The following is a 25,890-nucleotide window of genomic DNA, read 5'->3' on the forward strand; positions in this document are numbered from 1 at the left end:
CAGTGATGTCATGTGTTCTGATGTGATTTGAAAGAAAACAATTAACATCAAACTACATGATATCACATCAAAGCCAATCACAGAGCCACAGAGAACATCAAAGAAGTGTCCAGTGATGCCAAATCAATGTGATTTGAATCAAAACAATTACCATTAAAAGAAAATGACATCACATCAAAGCCAATCACACGATATAGCCACAGACATAAAAAACAAGAAGTGTCCACTGATGTCATGTGCTCTGATGTGATTTGAATCAGAACAAATAACATCAAACCACATGACAGCACATCAAAAACAATCAGATTACGGAGCCACAGAGAACATCAACAAAGAATTGTCCATTGATGTCATGTGCTCTGATGTGATTTGAAACAAAACAAACTACATCAAACAACATAACATCACATCAAAGCTTATCACATCATGCAAGCACAGAGAACTGTCAAGTGATTTGAAAACAAACAATCAACATAAAACCACATGATATCGCATCACAGCCAATCACATCAGAGTGACAGAGATCAAAAAAGAAGTGTCCAGTGATGTCATGTCTTATGATGTGATTTGAAACCAAACAATGAACATCAAACCACATGATATCACATCAAAGCCAATCACATCATAGAGCCACAGAGAACATCAAAGAAGTGTCCAGTGATGCCATGTGCTCTGATGTGATTTAAATCAATACAATTACCATTAAAAGAAAATGACATCACATCAAAGCCAATCACATGATAGAGCCACAGAGATAAAAACAGAAGTGTCCAGTGATGTCATGTGCTCTGATGTGGTTTGATTCAAAACAATTAACATCAAACCACATGACAGCACATCAAAAACAATCAGATCACAGAGCCACAGAGAACATCAATAAAGAATTGTCCATTAATGTCATGTGCTCTGATGTGATTTGAAACAAAACAAACTACATCAATCCACATAACATCACATCAAAGCTCATCACATCATAGAAGCACAGAGAACTGTCAAGTGATTTGAAAACAATCAACATAAAACCACATGATATCGCGTCACAGCCAATCACATCAAAGAGTGACAGAGGTCAAAAAAGAAGTGTCCAGTGATGTCATGTGTTTTGATGTGATTTGAAACCAAACAATTAACATCAAATTAATTGCTCTGATGTGATTTGAAACAATTACCATTAGAATGCCTGTTCTTTTTGTTCTAAAATGAACAGGCAAGGTAAATTACATTTCTCTAAATAGTTCTTGGAATATATCAATAGTATGTAAACATTTCTTATTGATGGGTTTTGTTTTTCCAAACAAAATGAATTAAGGTGTTATTTATTTCTTTACAAAGAGGCTCTTGGACAAAAAGAGAGAGAGAGTAGGATATACAAACCTAGAGATACCATCTGCTTTACTTAGAAGAACTCTTCCTAGTTCGAGATAATTCTCTTTGAAGCCACATATTGAATATATTTTTAGTTTTTTGTATTTTGGGTTTAAAGTTTTTTATTTGACGATCATTAAGATTTTTAGAAATGTGAATTCCAAGAAAGCTAACACTTTCTTTAACTGGAATCTTACACATTAGGGTTTCCTTGGTGTTACATAGACATAATATTTCACATTTTTTTTAATTAAGTTTTAAACCTGATGCATTATAAAAGGTGTCTATTATCCTAAGTGCTGTCTCTATTTGTTGTTTATTTTTCAAAAATAATACTGTATCATCTGCTAGCTGAGTTATCCTAATCTCTCTCTCAAATATCTTTAAACCTTGAAAGACGTTGCTCTGTCGAATGTGTATTGAAAGCAATTCAACAACTATAAGAAAGAGAAATGGAGAGCAGGGACATCCTTGACGGACCGACCTGCAAACTGAAAATCTTTTGGTAGTATTGGGGAATAACATGGCACAACTACTGATATCTTTATAGAGCATTTTGATATAGGAGACTAACATGTCACCAAAACCAAAAGATTGAAGTGATCTAAATAAAAATTGATGCTCTACACTGTCGAATGCCTTATAAAAGTCTAAGAATAAAATTAAAGCGTCTGAATCAACATATTCAGAGTAATCTATTAAATCAAGAATAAACCTAATGTTGCAGCTTATATGACGATTAGTCATGAAACCAGTTTGAGTTTCATTTATGATTTCACTTAAACCTTTTCTTAACCGTCTGGTAAAAATTAGTGAGAGGATTTTATAGTCAACATTGAGCAGCGTTATCGGTCTCCAATTGTCCAGTAAAAGGTGGTCTTTGTCTGGCTTGGGAAGCAACGTTATTATACCCTGCTTCATTGTTGTGGTCATTTCTTCATTATCAATACACAGAGCCACAGAGTACATCAAAGAAGAAGTGTCCAGTGATCACAGAGCCTCATAAAGCATTAAAGAAGAAATTTCGAGTGATGTCATTGAATCTGATGTGATTTGAAAAGAAACAATGAAAATCAATGATGTTGTGACATCAAAGGGACGACATCAGCCTTGATGTCCCGACATCAACATCAGCTAGCCGTTGATGTCGTCAGCTAGCTGTTGATGGCGACATTAAAGCCAGCTATCCTTTGATGTGCTAACATGAAAGTAATGACATGTCGCTGATGTGACAACATCAAAGCCAGCTATCCTTTGATATCTTGACATCAAGGGCATGCCAAGTCTTCAATGTGGCGACATCAAAGCCAGCTAGCCTTTCATGTTGTGACATCAAAAGCATGACAAAGCATGATAATGCCTTTTATGTGGTGACATCAAAGTAAGTCTTTGTAATTAATGCCAGGTATCCTTTGATTTCAGTCCTTTAATGTGCACGCATGAACAGGATGACATGCCTTTGATGCCGGCACATTAAAGGCTAGCTGGCTTAAATGTCACCACATCAAAGGCATGACAAGCTTTTGATGTGGTGACATTGGACAACTGAAATTGCGTCGTTGGTCCTTTACCAAGGTAGCTGCTTGGTGGTGTCCATAGCCTTTGATGTGGTGACATCAAAGCAGCTATCCTTTGATGTTGCGACATCACAGGAACGACATGCCATTGACGTGGCAACATCACAGGCATGACAAGCCATTGACGTGGTGACATCATAGGGATGACAAGCCGTTGACTTGGCGACATCACAGGCATGACGAGCCTTTGACGTGCCGACATCACAGTCCGGAATTGCTACTGGAGAGTTGTCATTTTGGCCCTGTGATTTCACTGGCATCCGGGTCTCGATGATCGTTGGGAGGGAGATAGAAACCTCACTCCCTGCTGCAGCTGACGTTCCTCTGCCAAGTGTGGCCCCCTCGGCCCCTCGCCATCCAGCCACCGTGGTGAGAAGCCAGTAGTGGTGTCTCAGGTCCCACGCTCACGCGGAGACCATTCCCTGTCGCCGTATCCTCCCTGGAGCCTGTGCTGCAGAGACCAGCCTTTCATGCCATCGTCCATCCGGAAGTCCCTGGAGGTGGACCTGCATCCAAACTCACAACAATCGCACAAACTCCCCCGGCTCTGCTGACAAGCCCCAGGAAATGGGGAGCTGCGACCGCCACACTCAGTCCCACACTTACATGCTCTCAAATCCCTCACCTCCGGTTGTAAATTGTCAATCCTTGAGGTGAGTCATTCCATGGTATGAACGAGCTTCTCTGTAGCGTTTAGCAATACAGTCCACAACACTTGGTGACACTGGATTGAGACTGGGCCACGACAGCCGCAAGAGAAAATTGACAGGAGTCCATCTTCTGAAAGTGTGTTTTTAAGAAACATAATTAAATTTAAAGCCTTAACCTGTTTTCTTTGCCTTTTTCCTGAAAAATAATAATAATTGACTTTAAAAAATTAAACAATGATATTTTTTGAAACAATAGATTTTATTATAATCACTATTGTTATTATTGGTATTATTGTTATTATTATTATTATTATTATTATTATTATTATTATTATTATTGTTGTTGTTATTTTTAAATTAATTCTTCTCTATTAGGCTGTATCTTTTAGCTAGTAAGGAAATAAAATTATTACTGTGAAAGTTTAGAATTTAAAAAGTCTTTTATTACTATCTATTATTCCAGTGGCATAAGGATATTCTGCTGTTGTAGGCAATCATCCTCATGCCGCTACCTGGCCATTCCATGGGTGCTCCTGCCCCACAGAACTGTTGCTTACTTGTGTTGTGTGTTTTTTCCCCACAATGTGATCTGCAAATTGATAAAGAAATTTTTAGTGAGAAATATATTTTTTTATTTTCATAATCTTCGTTCAGTTAATGTATGAGCTTTAGTTTGTTACTTGTGATGAAGATCTTCTAATGCATCTAAATGCACCTACCCTAATAGGCTCCTTAGCATGATTTCAACACCAAAAATTGCACACAATCAATCCCTGAGAGGAGGCAAATACGGCGGAGTTGGTCCTGTGTGTTTTTGCTTCAGCACAAAACAGACCCAGCAAAAAGAAGAAGAAGAAGAAGAAGAAGAAAAACAGGCATTTTAGGGCGCACTCACACTTTGTCCCAGTTGTCCCATACCATGCCAAAGCACGAATGTCCCAAATGTTTTTCACAGCTCTGTAGCTGGACTTTATATGCTGTTGTCTGTTTAGGTAAATCCTCCACAAACAGTCACAGCGATGTTGGCACTCTGTTACTGTAATTGTGCATCTGCATCAGTACTGGTGTCTTGACACCATTCAATTTCTAATAGCAATTTCGGCAGCAAAATCATCAATTCAAATCTGATCAGTTTCACTGTAATTGAACTGATGTTGGCACATCCACACAACGGGCCTTGGTCTGTGAAGAGACCACAGACAAAGCTCAGGAAAGCCTTGGGGCAAGAGGCTGAAATTCACTAGACACACCCCTCGGTTTCAAGGTACCAACCTATCCCAATTTCAGCCCCTAGTGATGTCACTGGTTCCTGGAAGAACAAGTGATTTTGAAGCTGCGTCCCAGAGACCCAGAGAGCATTGAAAAAATTATTGTTGCGTTACATATTATATCCCTTATTCACACTGATATAGAGTTAGGATTGAAAGTTGGAGGCATATTCCACATTGGGCCCATACAGACTGCTCACATGGGGTTCCCATGTGGGGCTCATGTTACTGAAACCATATGGTTCCCAGATAATGTTACCTGGTTCCTGTTCATGTCGTCTTAGCCCACATACATTCCTTATGGGACCCATACAGTCAGCCCACCTGGGGTTCCCATATGGGACCCATATTATTAAAACCATATGGGACATGCAGAGTGTTTTCCAGATGAAGCCCATGCCCACTCAGCCTACATATATCCCTTATGGGGCCCACAGAGTGTTACCAAATTATAGCCCATGTCCACTTAGTCCACATATATTCCTCATTGGGCCCATATGGACTGCTCACATTAATCAAAGCATATCACATCACAGGACAGCACAGCGCATTTTGATGGAGTGTGATGAACTGTAACGTGATATGATGTGATGTGATGTGAAACCAAAGTATCATCGTCAAAGAGGATCCTAACATTACAGAGCATCATAAAACATCAAAGAAGCGTCCAGTGATGTCAGGTAATCTGATGTGATTTGAAAACAAACAACCAAAACAAATCAGATGACATCACAACAAAGCTCATCACATCACAGAATCTCATAAAAAATCAAAGAAGTATCCAATGATGTGATTTGAAAATAAACAATCAAAATCAAAGCACATGAGATCATATCAAAACCCATCCCATCACACAGCCTCATAAAACATCAAAGAAGACCTGCCCAGTGATGTCATGTAATCTGTGGTGATTTGAAATCAAGCAATCAACATCAAAGAAGATGACATCACATCAAAGCTCATCACATGACATAGCCTCATAAAACATCAAAGAAGAAATGTCCAGTGATGTCAAGTGATCTGCTGTGATTTGAAACCAAACAATCACCATCAAACTACATCAATCACATCGTATCGCATCAAAGTTAATAAAATTCACTACTTGTATAACTTCCTTTAGTACCTGATTCAACTCGTCATCCATCCTTTTTGCGACAAGTGCCTCGCAGTGGAGCATGCAGTGCGTGGCCACTACATGCGGGGCTTCCTGTTTAATGAGAACGTCAAAGAAGAAGTGTCCAGTGATGTGAAGATACAAGCTCAGGTGTTGGTTTTGCCTGCTTGGCGTTTCTGCCTGAAGTGTCCAGTGATGTGAAGATATAAGCTCAGGTGGTGGTTTTGCCTGCTTGGCGTTTCTGCCTGTCGCACCTTCGACAGTGCCATTGTGCAGGCTGCAGGGTCATCAGCCGGGGGCTTCAAAGAAGAAGTGTCCAGTGATGTGAAGACAATCAACATCAAAGTAAATGACATCACATCCAATCAAAGCCCATCAAATCACTTCGTTGGAGGTTCCAGAAGATAACCGCCACACTATAGTCACCTCCTTCTTTAGTAAATAAGTTTTAGCTTGCTAGTTGACTAAATACAAGACGGCATCTCAAGTTTTCTGGCCCCTAAGCTGTTAAATTCTCTACTATATTCACCAGCTACTTGCTTACTTTGTCTGTCTGTTGCTGAGTCTGGTGTTGTTCCCGTCTGCTGTCAGCCTTATCAACAAGGCCTGGAACCCCCCCGACACTCTTCACACTCCACCTCTGCCTCATCTTGTTACATTGACATAGACACAACTCTATACGTTACATTAACGCTCAGCTTGGATTTCTTTCTGAAACAACAGTGTTTCTGAAAAAAAGAAAAAAAAACAGACTTGTGTATTTATATTTATATTGTTAAATTTTTTACTTCTTTAATAGCTTATTTTTAGAAGATGTGTCATGCACCAACTTCACCAAAACAAATTACTTGTATGTGTAAAATCGTACTTGGCAATAAAGCTTTTTGTGATTTCTGATTTCTGAAAGTAACAGCATACACTGGGATCACAGTGAACAGAAACAATTATGTTGTGGGCCGTACAATCAAAACAATGAACTGAAAGACACCAAAATGCTCCATCAAGTTGAAGGGATTAGTACACATAGTCATATGATCTGATGTTAATCTAAAGTATTGATAAGTACCTAAAGGTGCAATGACTTTGTAGAGCATATTAAAAATATTTGTAAAGTTAATGAAAAAAATGTTTCAAAGTAAATACAGAACAGTGGATGTTTGCACACCACCTGGAGCTTAATCCTGATAAGACTGAAATCTCACATTCATGACCTCTCCATTACTACTGAGAATTCTTTGGTGTTCCCGGCTTGGACTCCGAGGGACCTGACTGACTGTCCTTCACTGCCATCATTGTCAAAACCTGCTGTTGAGGTTTCACCTTCCATGCAGGTTTTGGTCCAGGCTCGTCATCATGTGCCACGACATCTGCTCCTAGCTGGTGAACCTGTTTGTGCGATCCGCTGCAGCTCATTCTCAGAAACTCAGTTGTTCATACTGCAAATTGGAAAAAACTTTTTCTCCCATCTTGTATTTGTTTATTGTTCTAAATGTAGCACTTGAAGCAAGAGAGCATATTTAATGAAGTTCGATGTACAGAAGTGATTCATGAAATCTTGGGTTGTATTCCTTATTGTTGAAACAAAGTCAGTCTGGATAAAAGCAACAGCTAAATGAAGATTTGTGATGTCTACCATCGTATTGAGAAGATGGAAGTAATTGAAATGTGATCAAGTTTTGATCATGATCAAAAGTGGGGATTTTAAGAACAAGACAAGGTGCTCATTTTTAATGTTTTTTACTGTTGCCTTCAAAGGCTCAGTCACTGCTTTGGGAACTAAGAAATGCAGAACGTCACTTGTGGTGTTATTACATGTGGTACCCACTGTGACTTTAGACCCTCTGTCTTGATGGAAATCTAGAAAGAATGTGTGCTGTGATGAACCTCCATTTTCTTTGGACTGAAAGTATTCATCCACCCATCAGAAATGTTTCCATTTCAAAATTGATCTAAAAGCTGAATAAATAAAATTCTCAATACAATTCAGCAATGAACAAAGGTTTTTTTTTTGTTTGTTTGTTTTATTCATTACACATTCATCAGTTGAAAGGAAAACACCACAAAAAAGAAAACAATCTGCAACCCTCACAAAAATAAACTAATCCACTCATTAGATTTTTCAGAATTCAATGCTTAGAACATAAATTTCCCATGAACTTTGGAGGTGTAGTTTCCCAACCCTGTACCTATCGCTCCACAATTATTATTCATTATGCAAATAAATATAGAAAACTGAATACAATTCACAGATGTTCCAGGTGCAAAGTTCATGATGAGTGTGATAACTTGGGATATGAGTCAAAAAAAAAACAAAAAAACAACAGAGCCCTCTGTCTTTTTGATCTTGCATTAGAAATACTTTTTTTACAATTCATGATGTACCACAGTTTCGTCATCACTATATGGTTACAGTGCCATTACAGAAACAAACTGCAGTGTGAAGAGACCCATTTCTCTGTAATACATAGAATAATTCACACAGTGGTGAGACACGCTGTCTGTTCACAGCTCAGCATCAAGCATGAACAGACTCTTTATCCAGTGCTCGTGAAGGAAGGCTGGTGGAAGAAGAACTGGTCTGACATTATGTCAGTTTCCCGTTGCTGTGAGCACGGGAGTCCTGCTAACAGGAGCAGGAAAACATCAATCTCCTTTTGAGAGAAAAGAAAAAGGCAGCTTGATTTTCTTGGAGACACAATGTGTTCAGTATTAAATAAATGTTATGAAATAATCATATGAATTTAAAAAATGTTACATAATGATCTGAATCACTTAATAAATGCTTAAAAATAAAGATCATTGTTAAGAAGTGTTTTGCTGGTCATTCTTCTTCCAAAGTCTGTTTTATTCCAATAACGCCATTTACTGTCTGAATGAGCAGACAACCAATGAACACAGATGTGCGTTAACAGGTCTAAAGCCATGCTAGCAGCTTGGTGATGCTGCACTACAGCAAAGACTAATGTAGCAGTAGTAGTAGTAACATTCTGACCTGAAGATGGTGCCAGATGAAAAGTTTTTGGATCACTAAACTGTGCTTATGCTGTGTGTGCATATTTCATGGAAATCCATCCACTAGTTGTCCTGACACTTCACTCAAAACCACAAATGCTATCCTCTGAAATGCACGAATGTCTGAATAAAACGTTCTGACAGTTCATCAAGCAGATGTCAAGATGCATCCCTGGATAGGTGGAAACTGACTTGTTGGTGGCTCTTAGGAGAAATCGGGGGATCAAAAAAATCATTAGGGTTCACCCTTACAAAATTTCATGTATATTCATCCAAATGTGGTCTCAGAGTGGTGACCGTTACCATCCTAGAAGCATGCTGCTATTTTAGCCAAAGGTTTATTGAAATATTTCACGATTTCATGGTTCTACAACATATTTTGTCTGCATATATTCATATGGTTACTTATTTCATTATTTATTGATGTAATATTGAACACGTGATCAGTAGATTCTTCGTTTGCCATTGCAGTGACATGGATCAGGATCTGGTTTGATTTACCTCAATCAATAAATCGTTTATTCTGAGAAAAAAAAATCTAAATCTGAAAGATTTTTGCTATCAAATCAACCTTCTGTGATCCATCCAAGTGCTGCATTGGTGTTTGGCAGAGAACTCCTGCAGTAACTTAATGCGGCCTCACCCCTTATGGGATATGCTGGGCAATGACACTTGAAAATGTCTAGGACAATACTATTTAACCTAAGTTTTATGTGTGAAAATAGGTTTGTTCTGTACCCCAAAATATTCTTTTTATACAATATCATCATTTATTTTGCGAGAGTACTGCTTTTAACAGCCTGCTTTGACAGTGCATTGTATTAATTATATTAATTATATCATACAAGGGCTATTTTCATGAAGATTACAACCTCTGTATTCACTCAAATGAATAAATACAGCATATCTCTAGTTAAGTGCACTCTATTGAAGTGTGATTGGTCCGTTTGTACAATATGAGGATAGGTTGTGTTAAAGCTTTGGCAGAAAACATGAAGACTCTGTTAAGAAACCTCAGAGAAATGACAAATATTGATGAATGTCAGCATTTTTTCAGACAGAAATTATCACTAAGGATCAAATCTGACATCACTGAATACATTATCTTCGTGTGCAATATAGCATTTCATTCAGTGGACTTCTATATGATGCAGTCCAACAATACTTTAAGCTTGTGGAGTCAAAAGTTACTTGATAACCTGACAGCTGAAGGTCAGTTTCACAGTTCCACAATGGAAAAGAATCAGGTTTTCAATCAAGTGATCCTTCATCAGTTGTGTAATTAAGAAGTGTGCCTGTGATAGCTGACCTCCTTGCACAAACTCTGATGAACTCATTAAACTTTGAAACTAATGAAACCCAAAACACTTGACATCACAGCTTTTCTTTGCTGTAATTGTACAATCATGTACATACAAAATGGAAAACTGTTACCAATGAATCCATCTTTGACCTAACCTTGACTCATGACGATGAATTCAGTGAGTTGGTGGAGAAAAATCTATGGTTCTACCCTCTTTCTAGCACTTTGTAGAAAATAGTGTTATACAAGTCATTGTTTCCCATATATTAGTGCCACAGTGTGAAATACAAGTGCAGACATAAGCCAGCTGAAACATAAAGCTTTACACAATACAATGTCCATTTGAGACAAATGATAAAACTGAAGTTTTTCAATGTGCCTTCAAAAAGTCAAAGCATGAAAACTCCATGTGGATCCAGTAACCTGGTGCAAAGAGATCTACCTGTAGGTAGTTAATATCACAAACAGGAAGTCCTGAACAGTAAGCCCCATGTAAAACAGTATGTATTAAACCACTTCAGAAATGCATGACACTAGCAAAAACAAAACACTTCAGGTCTGTGCGTCAATGTTGATTGTATACTATAAAAATGTGAATCTGACCAAGGTCTTGGACCCTTGGCTGGCTTTCTGATGATTTCTGCCTCATCTCCGATGCCCTTTCTGTTTCTTGTTCCTTGCAGGCGTCCTGATTGGCTGACTGGCAGCTCCATTTTCCAGTGATACAGGAACTGGAACTGCTGGTGAAATGATTGGAGAGAAAAGGTCTGGTTCTCCATCAATACTGGACTTGAAGGGTCCAGCTGGGGAAAATTTCAGAGGACTGAAAGAAATAGACAAAGAACTGGAATAACCACCCTGTAGTTGTATACCTCCAAAAACCAGTCAACTTGCAGTTTACAGCCATGTCTGTCTAGACTCAGATAATATATGTAGTGAAGACTTTAAAGGAATTGATGAAAGGTATTAAGTGTATTTTTGGGCAAAATGGAAGTTATCACTATTCCTGTGAATAATCTCCAGTGAGAAACGTGTTGTCTTCACTTAGAGACTATTTTTACAGAGGAGTACAGAGGACTGACGGAGAGCTTCATCACATGGTACAACAACAATCACCTGAAGATCAATATCAGCAGAACCAATGAGCTTGTGGTGGACTATAATGCTTCAAATATGGATGCTGCTGTAAAGAAGCTATAAATTGTAAAGCGAGGATGCTTCACACACCTCCTCATCCCAGCAGCACAGAAGATCTATAGAATCAGCACAGTTTCAAGGTGGGCACCCAAAATTAGTGTCACCAATTCAGCATCCGAATGTGTGGGGATGTGGTAATGATGCGGTGAGGACACACTGTTAGTACATTGTTAGTACATGGGGCACATGCGCTACCAGGTGAGCTACTGGAGCTCTCCTGACCACCAAAATCTAGTCACTTCATCCTTGAGTCCAAGTGAACGTTTGTGCCAAATTCAAAGAAATTCCCTCAGGGTGTTCCTGAGGTATCGCATTAATGAGAATGGGACGGAGAGACGGATAGATAGATAACCCCAAGACATAATGCCTCCAGCTGGCACAGACATGTAAAAAGACTGACAAGCTGTAAGAAATATGAGATGGTTGAAAGAAGATAAATGAAATTATTTATCATAACCTTTATCTTCTTAGTCTTTCAGAGACACTCCATAAGACTTTTTAAAGTTTCTAAATCATTTCTAATTCTTGGGCTACTAGGATATAACAGCACTCATGGATGAACATGGATAAGAGAGCTGACATTGAGGCCCAGAGTAAAAACTAAATCTAAGGTTTGGCCTTAGCTGGCTCAGACACATGTTGAGCAAGATTAAAAGACTGGAATACTTAAGAACTCATTACAAATCTGTTTGAGAAATCATCAACATGATGTTTAAAATCTCCACTATAATTTACCACAATGATGGACATAAAATCAAAGATTCCAGGCAGGAAATCTGGATTTGGGTAAAACAGGCGGTAACTAACTACAAATATCAGATTAGATCTGAGCCGTGAATTCTGAACATAAATGTCTCAAAAGAGAAGGTAAGTATTTAAAAGCAATTGGGCAACATCTAAAGACGTTTTTAAAAATGACAGCAAGACCTCCACAGCCAACATTTCCAGAGGAGCTAATAAAGTCATAGCTAGCAGGGCATAATTCAATAAAAAAGGAGGACGATGGATAATATGAGTCATGGCCGGGCACAGGGGAGAAAGGCCACTGACGTTAAAGTTTTGTTTTGACAACTTAGATCAGCATGGGTCTGGGTCACAGTTCCAAACAACAGACAGGTCCAGTTTGGTTGCAGGTAGCACATTTCCCGGTCTTTTCAGGTTCGGACATAAGTTTTTGGACCCATAAAGACCTTGAGCTGATATGCTGGAAATATATATGTTGATATATATGCTGAATGCATGCGTTCCCTGACTGATTGCTGGCACATGTGGTCGCACTGGGGCTGGGGGCTTGCATGTGATGAACAGTACAAACCGTATATGCACAATAATGCAATCAAATTAAGGCTGATGTCATTATAGATTGTGGTTATGGTTAGCATTAATTGTATGTCATTATAATTAAAAGAAAAAAGGTTTCATCTATTTTAATAAATCAAGGACTTCATGCACCACCTGGTGTGATACAGTATTTATTGACATCTAATGCAATTTGTTTTGTACACTAAAGGTGTTCTGGTGCCTGGTGATAAATGATACATTTGTTGACATGTGGCTTAACAGGTTTGATTTCATATTTTTGTATGGTTTTGTGTGATTTGCTGTTGCTGTTTGCTGTTTTTTGTGTGGGTGTTTATTGTTGTGACATATTTGCACCTGTACCTAAGGTGTCTTAAAATATTTCTCAGATAATTCTGGATCCCAGGAAGACATCCTACTCATAATACTAGTGTTTTTGGCAAGGACGACTGTAAAATAGTGTTTGAAGTTCTCTGTCCCTTAAGTCATGGCTATTTCATCTGATTACATAACAGCTAAATTAAGACATAAAGATACTGACAGAGAATCAAAAAATATCTTTGTGTGTTACCTGATGGGTGTGCGTGGGCTGCTGTTGTGTCGCCGTACAGGTCGTGTTCGAGGTTCGAATGAAAAGCCTTCCTTTAGACTTTCTAGGACCGATGGAGCAACGTAGGTGAAACCCTGTTGGAAAATGATAATTTCTTCAATGTCAGTCATAGATGGATAAGGTCACTGTAAAACTAAGAATGTTCCATATGGCTTATTTCCATTTAAAGTTGGACTAGTCAGCATTGCATCTATAAGTTTAAACACTGTCTGAAAAAAAACCTGTACATAAGAGCCACTTGAAACTATGAATCACACTCTATGTCAGTCCATGTGTCTTGGAAGACTTCTCTAGGAACAGTCCTGGTGGTTCCAAACTTCTTCCATTTACGAATGAATTACACCACTGTGCTCTTCGGGGCCTTCAATGCTGCGAAATTTTTTTTGTACCATTCCCAGATCCGTGCCTCAATACAATCCTGTCTCTGAGGTCTACTGCCAATTCTTTTGATTTCATGGCTTGGTTTCTGCTCCGATTTGCACTGTCAACAGCATATATATAGACAGGTGTGTGCCTTTCCAAATCATGTCCAATCAATTTACTACAGTCAAGTTGTAGAAACATCTTAAGGATGATCAGTGGAAAGAGGATGCACCTGAGCTCAATTTTGAGTGTCATAGCAAAGGGTGTGGATACTTATGTACATGCAACATTTCAGTTTTTTATTTTTAATAAATTTGCAAAAAATTCTAAAAAACCTTCTTCACTGTGTGACTTGAACCCGATTGAACATCTCTGGAAAGACCTAAAAATAGCTGTGCAGCGACACTTCCCACCTAACCTGACAGAGCTTGAGAGGATCTGCAGAGAAGAATGGGTGCCAAGCTTGTGGCGTCATACCCAAGAAGACTTGAGGCTGTAATCGCTGCCAATTGTGCCTCAACAAGTACTGAGTAAAGTGTGTGAATACTTGTACATGCAATATTTCAGTTTTTTTTATTTTTAATTAAATTTGCAAAAAAATTCTAAAAAACCTTTTTCACTTTGCCATCATTTCATTATGGGGTTTATTATTTCATTATGGGGTATTGTGTGTAGACTGATGAGACAAAAAAGGAATTTAATCCATTTTGGAAAAAGGCTGTAACATAACAAAATGTGGGGAAAGTGAAGGGGTGTGAATACTTACAGAACGCACTGTAAGTCCAAAGTGCTGTTTTTTGCCACTGACAGGTGCAGGTTATCAGTCTAAGTGTCTGACAGAGTAAAATCCTTTTTGTTTAACCAAAAACATCCACTATAATCCTCTTGCCAAAGTCACCAGACTCCATTAAGAGAAACACTAATTTTACCACCACAAAACACACACACTCAAACTCGACAGAAACAAAATAAAACTTAACAATCCTTCTTGGTTTGTCTTTCCACTGCTCCAACAATCACTACCAACTCACACTACACTACAGCTTAGTTCACCGAGTTTGATGTCCAGCCGCCCTCTCGCTTCTGTATGTAGTTTCACATCTAACTGAGAGGCAGGGGGGATAACAGCATGTATAGCCAGAATATTTTCACATCAACAGATTTTCCCGGTTAAAACAATCTAATTGCCAGATAATGGCAACCCAGATGACCATTTTGTACACTGCACATTATCCTGTATTTTAAATTTGTATATATATATAATAAAAATTACAAGTGTAGCTGACTAGTATTTCTGGTGCAGACTGACATTAGCAATGTTTGATTGACTGGTTAACTAATCCCACACATTCCTAATTGAGGATAACAGTGCACTTACTATAAGGTATTAATTAATTACTGGAATTGAATTTGAGGTTTCATTTTCACTAGGGTATTGTTTCTGGAGCCTGAATATAAACTAAACAAAAAATAAATAAATAAGTCTGATGTAGAAAAGTATCTCACAGCAAAAGCGAGCTCTGCACTGTGGCTGAGTGATGTGTCGTCTGGACTGTCCACTGGCGTCTGTCTCGTAAATCTGGTGTCAAACTGGCTCACATCTTCGTCCGACTGCTACAGAGAGAAAGACAGGAGAAGAAAAGAAGTCAGAAAAGAATGAGAGCAGTGTTTGAGAACAAACTCTACTAGCCCACAATAACAAGAATAATATTAACTTAACAAGCTACTGGATAACATAATGACCTACCAACTGTGGCTTATATGGCGGCTCCACTCTCTTGTTCAGCAGGTCATCCCAGTTGATGTGTCTGAAGAATGGATGTTTCTGCAGTGGAACAAAAGGGCCTCATTTTCAGGTGAATGAATAGTCCCTGGACACCAGGGGAACTGTGAATCCATGTTTCTTTTTTTTTTTTAAAAAATAGTCTGGTTTTATTTATACTTAGACAGCATTTCAACCATATCCCTCTAGTCAATTTTCCACTCACTCTACACTTTCTCCTCACCTAAAAGCAGTATCATACCTGTCACCGTCCTCTCAATAGTGTAAATTACAAATCCTTAAATGGCACTTAACACCTCGTCTGTCTTTGTCACAATAATGTTACGGTCAAGGATGTGTTCCCTGCAGACCACTGGCCCCTCACTATCCACCTCCATCAACATGTGTCCTGCACTGAGCACCATTAAAGCACTGCTGGCCCTGAATGCATGCTGAGGCCCTGTGCTGGGCAGCTGATCGAAGAATCTTGACTGACAACTTCAACTTGTACCCCAAGCAGCTCAACACCACCTCCATCATGCCTGAATGACTTACACCCTGTTGCACTGACTCCCATAGTCATGAAAAGCTTCGAGGGGCTGGTCCTAGCTCATCCAACCTCACCTGATTTACCAATCGCCAGAACAGATGTACAGAGGACGCCATCTCCACGGCGCTCTGCAGTCTGTTATGTTAGACAAACACACCTCCTAAACCCTCAGGGTGTATTCTGAGTCCTCTCTATTCCCTCTTCATATACGACTGCACATCTGTACATGGTTCCAATACCATTGTCAAGTTTGCAGACCACACAACTGTGGCTGGCCTCATCAATAACAACAATGAGTCTGCCTACAGGGAGGAATTTCAGCACCAGCACAACAGCCTGACCCTCAACACCAAGAAAACCAAAGAGCTTGTTGTGGACATCAGAAAGACCATTTATCAACAGGACAGAGGTTTCTGAGTGTCCACATCTCCAAGAAGCTCTCTTGGATGCTCAACACTTTGACCCTGGTCAAGAATACTCACCTCTTCTTCCTGACAAGGTTGAAGGTTCAACTATCTGCTCAGATTCTGGTAAACTTCACTAGCATCATTGCAACTGCATTAGAGTAAGACAGAGCAGCTACTCTGCCTCTGTCTCTGCCAGCACTGCAGAGGGTGGAGAAAGCTACCCATTGCATCACCACAGCCACAGACTGTTTGCCTTCCTCTCCACTGGGAGGAGCAGCAGGATGAGAAACAGCTTCTCTGCAACTCGTTGAGAGCCTGTATACACTGTATTCATGCCATACCTCCTACTGCATTCTGTATATAATGTATCACTATTGCCATATTCAGTATTTCACTGGTGAAAACAGAGTTATCACAGTGCGTTACCTGGATATCAGCACAGTCTGCTTTACTGGAGCCAAGTCTTTGGGCTGGATTCTTCTTCAACAGCTGAAAAAAGACGGAGTTAGGTCACTATAAGGATTCATGATTGGGTTTTTGTTTTTTTTTTTAAAAATCTAATAATTTTGAGAATATTCTTTCTGATTTCATACCTAGAAAATAATGCAAGTAAAATAGAGAGGGACAGACAGATGCTTTTATCAGAGGAGGAGGAGGCCCTAAATATAGCATTATGTCAAATGAAGTTTGACATTTCTGATTTTTACTATGTGATGATGTTAAATTTAATGTCGATTTTATCTTGATCTTCATTATTTTGTAAGCAGACTTCAAATGAAGATGTAAATACAGAGGTTGAATAATCTAGAATACTTTTATTTTGGTCATCAGCATGCATCTGCAACCTTTTGCAGACCCACAGTACATACCACAATTGACAGAACATTCATAATTTCCACACTTGTTAGCATCCATCTTTTATTTTGTAGTGTGGTCATAGATTACCACACCGTGGTAAAATGAGGCCGAGTGCATTTTAAGCTCCACAAAGGGGAAACTCATGAATGGTGGATATGAAGAAGAAAAAGCGTATCAAAAACATTGTCAGAGTGGATGGAAGGGTGGAAGTCTCACAGACAATGATAAATGATTGATGAAGGCAAATGGAATTTCTCATTTTTGAATATGTGCGCTTTTGAAAATGTGATCTTTGTAGAGTCAAATATCATCTGAGAATAAAAATGACTCAAGGCTATTTCCATAAATCAAAAAGAATCTACTGCTATCTACTCTGAATATTGTCTGTGGGTGATTAAAAAAGGTACAAAATGTTTTATGTGAAAACAAAAATGCAGCAAAATAACAAAAAACTCTGAAGCATCATCTGAACATCATCTGTGTCTGTGTTTTTGTGTGTATGTTACAGTACCTTCTTGATGAGGTCCCTGCCATCAATGGTCAGATATGGGGGCAGATTGAGTTTACACTTCAATATCTTATCGATGGTCTTCTTCCTGTTTTCACCTGTGAACGGAGGCTAGAGGAGAATCACAAAAGGGAGTCAGTAGTTGGTAGCAGAGATCAAAACTGCTGGCTTCTCTAATCTGTAAGTAGGGATGTACATCACCACACTAGAGACAAACAGCCTCACTAATAAGCCATGTTGGGTTGTACTGCATTATTTTACAGGCATATTTGTCTTAGCACTAGAAAAATGTACCCGCTAATAGATTACTGCTGTTATTATGTGCTAAAACATAGTCCACAAACTTTTCTGATTATTTGGTCGTAGCACAACATCCTTCTAGTTTTTTTAATATCAACCTAATTACAATTTTTTCTTTCTTGAATTACTTAAAAAAAAATCATATAAGAAATAAACACAGCAGCTTTCCAAATTTGCTGGATTGGATAGGACATTGGTCTGAAACTCTCTGACTGATTTAAAGTTTCTGTTACTTGAGATATGTTAACAAAGACTTACTCAAGACAAAAGAATCATTTTGAACTTTGCCTTCAGAGCGTTATGAAGCCTATGTTGTATCTTTTGTTCAACGATACAGTAACACAGTTATTCATGGCGTTAAACAGTTCCAAATGTTAAAGATTCTTATCATATTCTTGCATTTTAGTAAAAATAAACAAATACTGCACTGTTTGTATTGTGGATTTTAAAAATGGGTACAGTGAGTAATTGAGGCCACAATATAGCAGTAATGTTCAAGTCAGAACTACCAGTGCTATTTAACATGAGATTAAAGAGATGGCAACAGTCCAATGCAACAGCTGAAAGTCTACATGTGATGTAAGTACTCCTTGCCTCACGTTTTTTCTTCCTAAATACAATACCTAAGCTGAAGGATGTCCCCTTGACTGTGAAGTCTAGAAAAACTGTCTCCTCAGTCTGCATTCTCATAATGACATAAGCGTTCAAATGGAGTTTTGGAAAACAATCAGAATTTAAGGATTGGAAGGCGTAACGTTGTCCAGGCTGTTCTCAGTAATAGAGCTGTTTGCTCACAAACAGTTTTTCTTTGACCGGCAGGTCAGTCTTATTTTCCATGACACACCACGAGAACCAAAAATTAAAGAGAACAAAGTGGAAACTACCATCACTATCTATTCTCTCACACAGTTCTAACTTACTGATCCCGTCATCATATCGTACATCAGGGCCCCTAGGCTCCACCAGTCTACTGCTCTGTTGTGACCTGACCTGGTCAAGATCTCTGGAGCCCTGGCAGAGAAGAAGACGTATACAAACATAAAAATTTGTGAAAATGTATGAGGTGTGTGGGCCAGGTAAAATGGTTCAATTGTAGGGTTAGGGATTACAAAATTAGATTAGACAATTCTGCATTTATGTTCTCAAGTTTATACACTGAACAAAAATACAAACACTTTTGTTTTTGCTCCCATTTTTCATGAGCTGAACTCAAAGATCTAAAACATTTTCTATATACACAAAAGACCATTCTCTCTCAAATATTGTTCACAAATCAGTCTAAATCTGTGTTAGCGAGCACTTCTCCTTTGCCGAGATAATCCATCCCACCTCACAGGTGTGGCGTATCAAGATGCTGATTAGACAGCATGAAAATTGCACAGGTGTGCCTTAGGCTGGCCATAATAAAAGGCCACTCTGAAATGTTCAGTTTTATCACACAGCACAATGTCGCAGGTTTTGAGGGAGTGTGCAATTGACATGCTGACTGCAGGAATGTCCACCAGAGCTGTTGCCCGTGAACTGAATGTTCATTCTCTACCATAAGCCACCTCCAAAGGCGTTTCAGACAATTTGGCAGTACATCCAACCGGCCTCACAACCGCAGATCATGTGTAATCACACCAGCCCAGGACCTCCACATTGAGCATGTTCACCTCCAAGATCGTCTGAGACCAGCCACCTGAACAGCTGCTGCAACAATCGATTTGCATAACCAAATAATTTCTGCACAAACTGTCAGAAACCGTCTCAGGGAAGCTCATCTGCATGCTCGTCGTCCTCATCAGGGTCTCGACCTGACTGCAGTTCGTCGTCGTAACCGTCTGGCACGTTGGAGAGGTGTTCTCTTCACAGATGAATCCTGGTTTTCACTGTTCAGGGCAGATGGCAGACAGCGTGTGTGGCGTCGTGTGGGTGAGCGGTTTGCTGATGTCAACGTTGCGGATCGAGTGGCCCATGGTGGCGGTGGGGTTATGGTATGGGCACACGTGTGTTATGGACAACGAACACAGGTGCATTTTATTGATGGCATTTTGAATGCACAGAGATACCGTGACAAGATCCTGAGGCCCACTGTTGTGCCATTCATCCACGACCATCACCTCATGTTGCAGCATGATAATGCACGGCCCCATGTTGCAAGGATCTGTACACAATCCCTGGAAGCTGAAAACATCCCAGTTCTTGCATGGCCAGCACACTCACCAGACATGATTGAGCAACATTGAGCATGTTTGGGATGCTCTGGATCGGTGTATACAACAGCATGTTCCAGTTCCTGCCAATATCCAGCAACTTCGCACAGCCATTGAAGAGCAGTGGACCAACATTCCACAGGCCACAATCAACAACCTGATCAACTCTATGCGAAGGAGATGTGTTGCACTGCGTGAGACAAATGGTGGTCACACCAGATACTGACTAGTTTTCTGAACTCACGAAAAATGGGAGCAAAAACAAAAATTTTTGCGTTTATATTTTTGTTCAGTGTAAATGATGTTAGTATCTCTTGTATCTTATAATACAAGAGATACTATTGCATCAACATGAGCATTACACATTCTTATTCCTATAGAACGGTTGATGAACAAGAAAATAGGAGGAACCGGTTTTACAGGTGGACACAGATGGAGTGTGGCAGTGTGTGTGTGAACTGTAGATGTGTGTTTATGTTAAGAGTGAATGCAGTATTACCCACATGTACTCTATGGTGCCACAAAAGGTGTGTGTAACAGTTCCATCGTGAATTGATTCCTTGCAGAGGCCAAAGTCAGTTAGCTTGATGTGTCCTTGAAGAAGAAAACACAGAATGAAGTAACGCTATCCGTGGTTAATCTGTGGTTTATATTAGAACTAAGAGGAAATAACACCATCACACAAAATGTTTCAATATTTCAACAATGCAAAACAAAGAACAGGAAACACAAACAAAGCACACACTGCTCACATTCATGAGGGCAGAAACTGAAGCATTCAAATGGGGAATATTTGGGGGTGATATAAGGTCACATGTCAGATCACATATGAATTCTGAAAGCCAAAAGTTCCATCAACCCTCTCAGATGTATTTAGGATTATTCTGCATTTTTAGACAGTAAAAGTGTGACTTTCAACAGCCTTAAATTTCAACATTTGATAACAATGTCCTGTATTGATCATATTTTTAGCATGTGGTGCGTTACCTTGGTGGTTGAGCATGATGTTTTCAGGTTTGAGGTCTCTGTAAATAATCCCATTAGAATGGAGATGGCCTAGGGCCAATGTGATCTCTCCTAGGTAGAAACTACACACAGACATAAATAAGTCCATACTATAAACAAAAGGCAGGCTTATCTGACCTAAACTTAAAAAAAAAGCTAAGTTGCAGGTGTAACTGGTTTTTCAAACAGTGTACAAGCATTTACCCATTACTGTAGGAGTACTTACCAAGCAGTGTCCTCCATGAAGATGCCTTCTTTCTCTAACTGCATGAACAATTCCCCTCCTGGTGATAAACAACAATAAGTATGTTAATCAGCTAAGTGGCATTAGAAAATTAAGTTTGCATCAATTTCTCTGTTCATCCCTCTTTTTCTCCATCCACCTCTTCTTCTCACCTCTTCTTCTTCAAACAAACTTATGGCCATAAATGCTAAAAGACAGTGCCTGTCTTACCACTCAGACACTCCAGTATGAGGTAGAGTTTTCCCCCAGTCTGGAAGGCATAGAGTAGATCCACGATGAACGGGTGTCTCACTGTCTCCAGGATCTCCCGCTCTGCTCGTGTATGGGCCGTGTCTTTAGCATTACACACAATCTTAGCCTAGAGAACAAATTAATTAGTGAGTACAGTAGAGTTTTGAAAGTGAAAAAGAAGGGGGAAAATAGCAGAACAAATAAGATAAAGGATGGTGTGGAAAAGCATAAAGAATAAAAGGAAAGAGATGAATAACTTCATGTACTGTTAACACTATGCTTTATCTTAGGTGGAGGCTGTGGGCTGTGACAAAGTACCTTTTTCAGGACCTTCATGGCAAATATTTTCCCCGTCTGAGCACCTTGAACCTTTCTCACTTGGAAAACCTGACAAAAAAAATAAAAAAATACACAAACAGTTGTTATCATGGCATAATGTTTACAGTATCTGTGGTAGTAGTAAATGATTATCAGTAGACGTATCTCCAAGGAAAAACCTACCCTGTTAAGAATCAACATTGGCTGCTGCAGAAAATTGAATCAACACCTTGCTGATAATTTCTTTTCCTTCTGTTCAATTGATATTAAACTTCAACACAACTTAAAGCAGGTTTACAATTAATATATTACTTTGTATTGTTTTCTAGGGTCTATTATTCTAAACAATTATGAATAAAAACACAAGGGAAAAAGTCTGTGGAAAGAGAGGGAGTGTACTGAGTTCAGGAAAAGATGTTATCTTAAACAAACGTTAGAATTGGGGGTAATGCATTGCAAAAGTATGATGTAATGTAATATAACATAACATATCACCTTTAACAAAGTAGTATGCTGCATTGCTGACAAGATTTTGAGAAAATAGTGACTGCTGGCTATTAAGCATTCAACAGCTCACGACACTGTCAACCTTTTAATAAAACTAACTAGAGAGAACAAATACAGCTGAGGTGTGAGCCTGCACAGAGCCGGTGCAGACAGCCGCAAACATTAGAAATACGAGTGAATCTATTTCATGAGAGATGCAAGTCGGAAAAACGCATCTGATGAAGCTTGTTAGCAAAATCCCTAACAAAAGCAATCATATGGTGAGCTAACATTACCGTAAAGATCAGGTTATGCTGAGGCTCTAGGAGACAACATTATTATTACAAACTGTAATACAACCGTAACATAACAAAACTAGTTGTAAATCTTTGGTTATTTTGGTGAAAGTAAAGCAAAAGTAGTGCAATCAGTAATGCAACACACCCAACACACCCAACACACACACACACACACACACACACACACACACACACACACACACACACACACACCTTTCCATAGGCTCCTTTTCCCAGCACAGTAAGAAGCTCAAAGCAGTCAGGTCCTACTCTCTCACTGTCTCTGTTGACACTTTCACTGGTCAACTCCACCTCCTCCGTCTGAACACTGGGATGAGCAAGACACAGAAAAATAGCAGGACATATAGATTAATTTTTGTAGTTGACTAGCATCCTTTTTGTTAGATTTAACGGTAAATTCAACTTACATCTCTGGTTCTGCCACAGTGAAATCACAGACATCATCCTACATATAAGGAACAAGCCAAAGAAAAACAGTGTTCATGGTGACGTATCCAAGCTTGCCTTTCATCTACCACAGAAAATTATTATGCAATCAAAATGTGCCTAAAACAGGAATCAGCTGTACTGAGGCAAATCAAGTGATTTTTATTTCTATATTTTCTATATATTTGAGTATTTCAGCTATTAACTGCTCAGCAGTAGTCTTGTCATTGACTGGGGGATACAGACCTCTATATCACTGATGTCTTCAGTCTCCAAGTCTATGTCAAACACTCCTGCCATCCTGAAAGAGAGACTGCAGTCAGTCTGTTGTGTCTCATTCACCCAGAGGCTCATTAGCACTTTCACTCCAATGAGGAATGCAGCACTGCTGTACGACAATGATAAATCCACATCTCCTGAGCAATATGCGACCAACAGGCCTGTAACCTGCTCTACATTGATAGTTAGATATTACAGAAACATTACAGTTATATGTACCTTGATTTGTCAGATATGTGAAAAACAGATATTCCACTGTGTTATAATATCACTTTCTCATTGGAATTTCCAGAAAACGTACGTGATGGAAGAGTTTTATCCATATTACCCGATCCAACATCAGTGTATGATAACTGGTATTTATTATCCTAGAAATACCCATTTTATTCCAATGAGCAAATTTGTTGTTTTATTTGTTTGTATAAGAGCACTGACTGTACATGCAGAAGTGACAGTGGTACAAGAGAGATTAAGTAACCTGTGATTTCAGCTTCATTTGTTTTGTCATCCTGCTGATTAAAGTGAATTTAGTGGTTATCATTATATTTGAAGACCTCCAGACTATTCAAAAGGATCTACTGAAGGTCTTTGACCACAGTTTGTCAACAGCTGACCCGCCATCTAAGCAATATCTTGTGGTTAAACACAGCAGACCAAATCAAGCTACAGTAGCCGTGTTGAAAACATGTTTGAGAAACCTTTGGGTTAACCTAGTCTAAGCTCAAAACACTCGGCCCACCCAAAACCTAACATTAGCTTAGGCTTCACTACGTAGTTGTGTTGGAAACACACGACACAGCTACACCTTTGAAGTCAAAACAGACCTTGAAAACCGGCTCTAAGCCCTGTCTGAAATTATGAAGCGTCAACTGTTACTTATCTCATGTTATTCAAGATAGAGACGTCTCAGTATCAAATGCTTCGAGAGAGCTAACATTAGCTTAACTTCTCATGGTAGCATGCTAGTTAGTCAGTTGGCAGCCAGAGCAACATCACTGAACATGACAGCACATGTAGAGGCTAATTTAAATACTTTAAATACTTTAACATTATGGCCACAACATGACTGCTGGCTTGTTAGACTGCTTCTTTTTCAGGGAAACCCGCCCGCTGCTTAGAAGTGCTGCAAATGTGAGCTAATATCACGGTGACAGCTGGTTTGCCAGCCAACAAACATGCTAATGCTAGCGGTTCACCTGTCAACGCTTCTTCATCCAGCTGCTCCTATCTCAGTTCGCAGTCCGATAGTTTTGAAAGAGAAGCAGCTTTTATACACAAACAACTATGGCTGTCATTGCTCTTGTTGTACTTTCGTCAACTAACCAGCAACAACAAGCACAGCTGTTCAGGTTCGCCTCATGCTCCTCTAACCAGCATGAAACTCCGTGTTGTTGTTGTCGTCGCTGAGTGACCTTTAACCTCCTACGTCATTAGGCGTCCAGTAACAGCTGGTAATAAGAAGCAGGATAAAGGTAAGATAAGATAAGATAAGATAAGATAAGATAAGATAAGATTTTATTGATTCCACACCGGGGAAATTAAGTCTTTATAAAATAAATAATAATAATAATAATAATAATAATAATAATAATAATAATAATAATAATAATGATGATGATGATGATGATGATATGTCTGCCACTGATCTATAATAATAATAATAATAATAATAAACGCAGTGTAATTACTTTTTAAGAAATAAGTGTTTTTAGTAATATGATTACGATTAGTCTTAGGAGCAGTAGTACTATTATTACTACATAGTTGTGTCCTGCCATTTTCAAATAATTTTTCATTTCTAAAATTTTAACTTAAGATGTGATCAGGAACGGCACAAAGAAGGTCTATTTTCTACCTCCATTATAATGGAATGAAGGAAGATGTCTCAGAAACACAATCACCATGGTTAGATACTATAATCAAAGGTAAGTGGGGGGGAAAAAGTTTGCTTGTTTTTGCTTTGGTGGCTTCGGCTACTTATTTAGATGTCTGTCACCTTTCTGCACTCGCTCTCTTTCACACCCACCCACACACACACAATTGTGTTTCCATCATTTTTTTTGGACATTCAGTGAACTTACATTCATTTCCTGGACACTTACCGTAAGCATAATGATACATGGCCACACACACACACACACACACACACACACACACACACACATATATATACACACACACTTACACCTTATACCTTGTAGTAGAGCAGGAAGTGAGCAGTCAGACTATACCAAGTGCCTGGG

General features: G+C 39.0%; 1 protein-coding gene across 2 annotated transcripts; it reads right to left on the bottom strand.

The window, feature by feature from the left end:
* Nucleotides 1-7,974: 7,974 nt before the first annotated feature.
* On the bottom strand, nt 7,975-25,063 carry LOC143318904 (ribosomal protein S6 kinase beta-2-like). 2 transcript variants are annotated; one of them, XM_076727427.1, is made up of 16 exons: nt 24,844-25,063; nt 23,615-23,669; nt 23,350-23,387; nt 23,135-23,249; nt 22,137-22,205; nt 21,798-21,945; nt 21,570-21,627; nt 21,326-21,426; nt 20,842-20,932; nt 19,064-19,154; nt 17,847-17,954; nt 16,904-16,966; nt 15,506-15,583; nt 15,265-15,372; nt 13,357-13,469; nt 7,975-11,112 (listed from the first exon to the last, which is right to left on the bottom strand). In XM_076727427.1, exons 2-16 carry the CDS (start codon nt 23,666-23,668, stop codon nt 10,935-10,937), a joined length of 1,413 nt encoding a protein of 470 aa, XP_076583542.1. In that variant the 5' UTR covers nt 23,669; nt 24,844-25,063; the 3' UTR covers nt 7,975-10,934. The 2 variants fall into 2 exon arrangements, with proteins under 2 accessions (XP_076583542.1, XP_076583543.1); XM_076727428.1 differs by lacking the exons at nt 7,975-11,112; nt 13,357-13,469 and adding an exon at nt 13,861-14,591 and having other exon boundaries at nt 24,844-25,043.
* Between the last annotated feature and the right edge of the window lie 827 nt (nt 25,064-25,890).

The sequence above is a fragment of the Chaetodon auriga genome, chromosome 4, assembly GCF_051107435.1.
Source record: "Chaetodon auriga isolate fChaAug3 chromosome 4, fChaAug3.hap1, whole genome shotgun sequence".
NCBI classification, from domain to species: Eukaryota; Metazoa; Chordata; class Actinopteri; order Chaetodontiformes; family Chaetodontidae; genus Chaetodon; species Chaetodon auriga.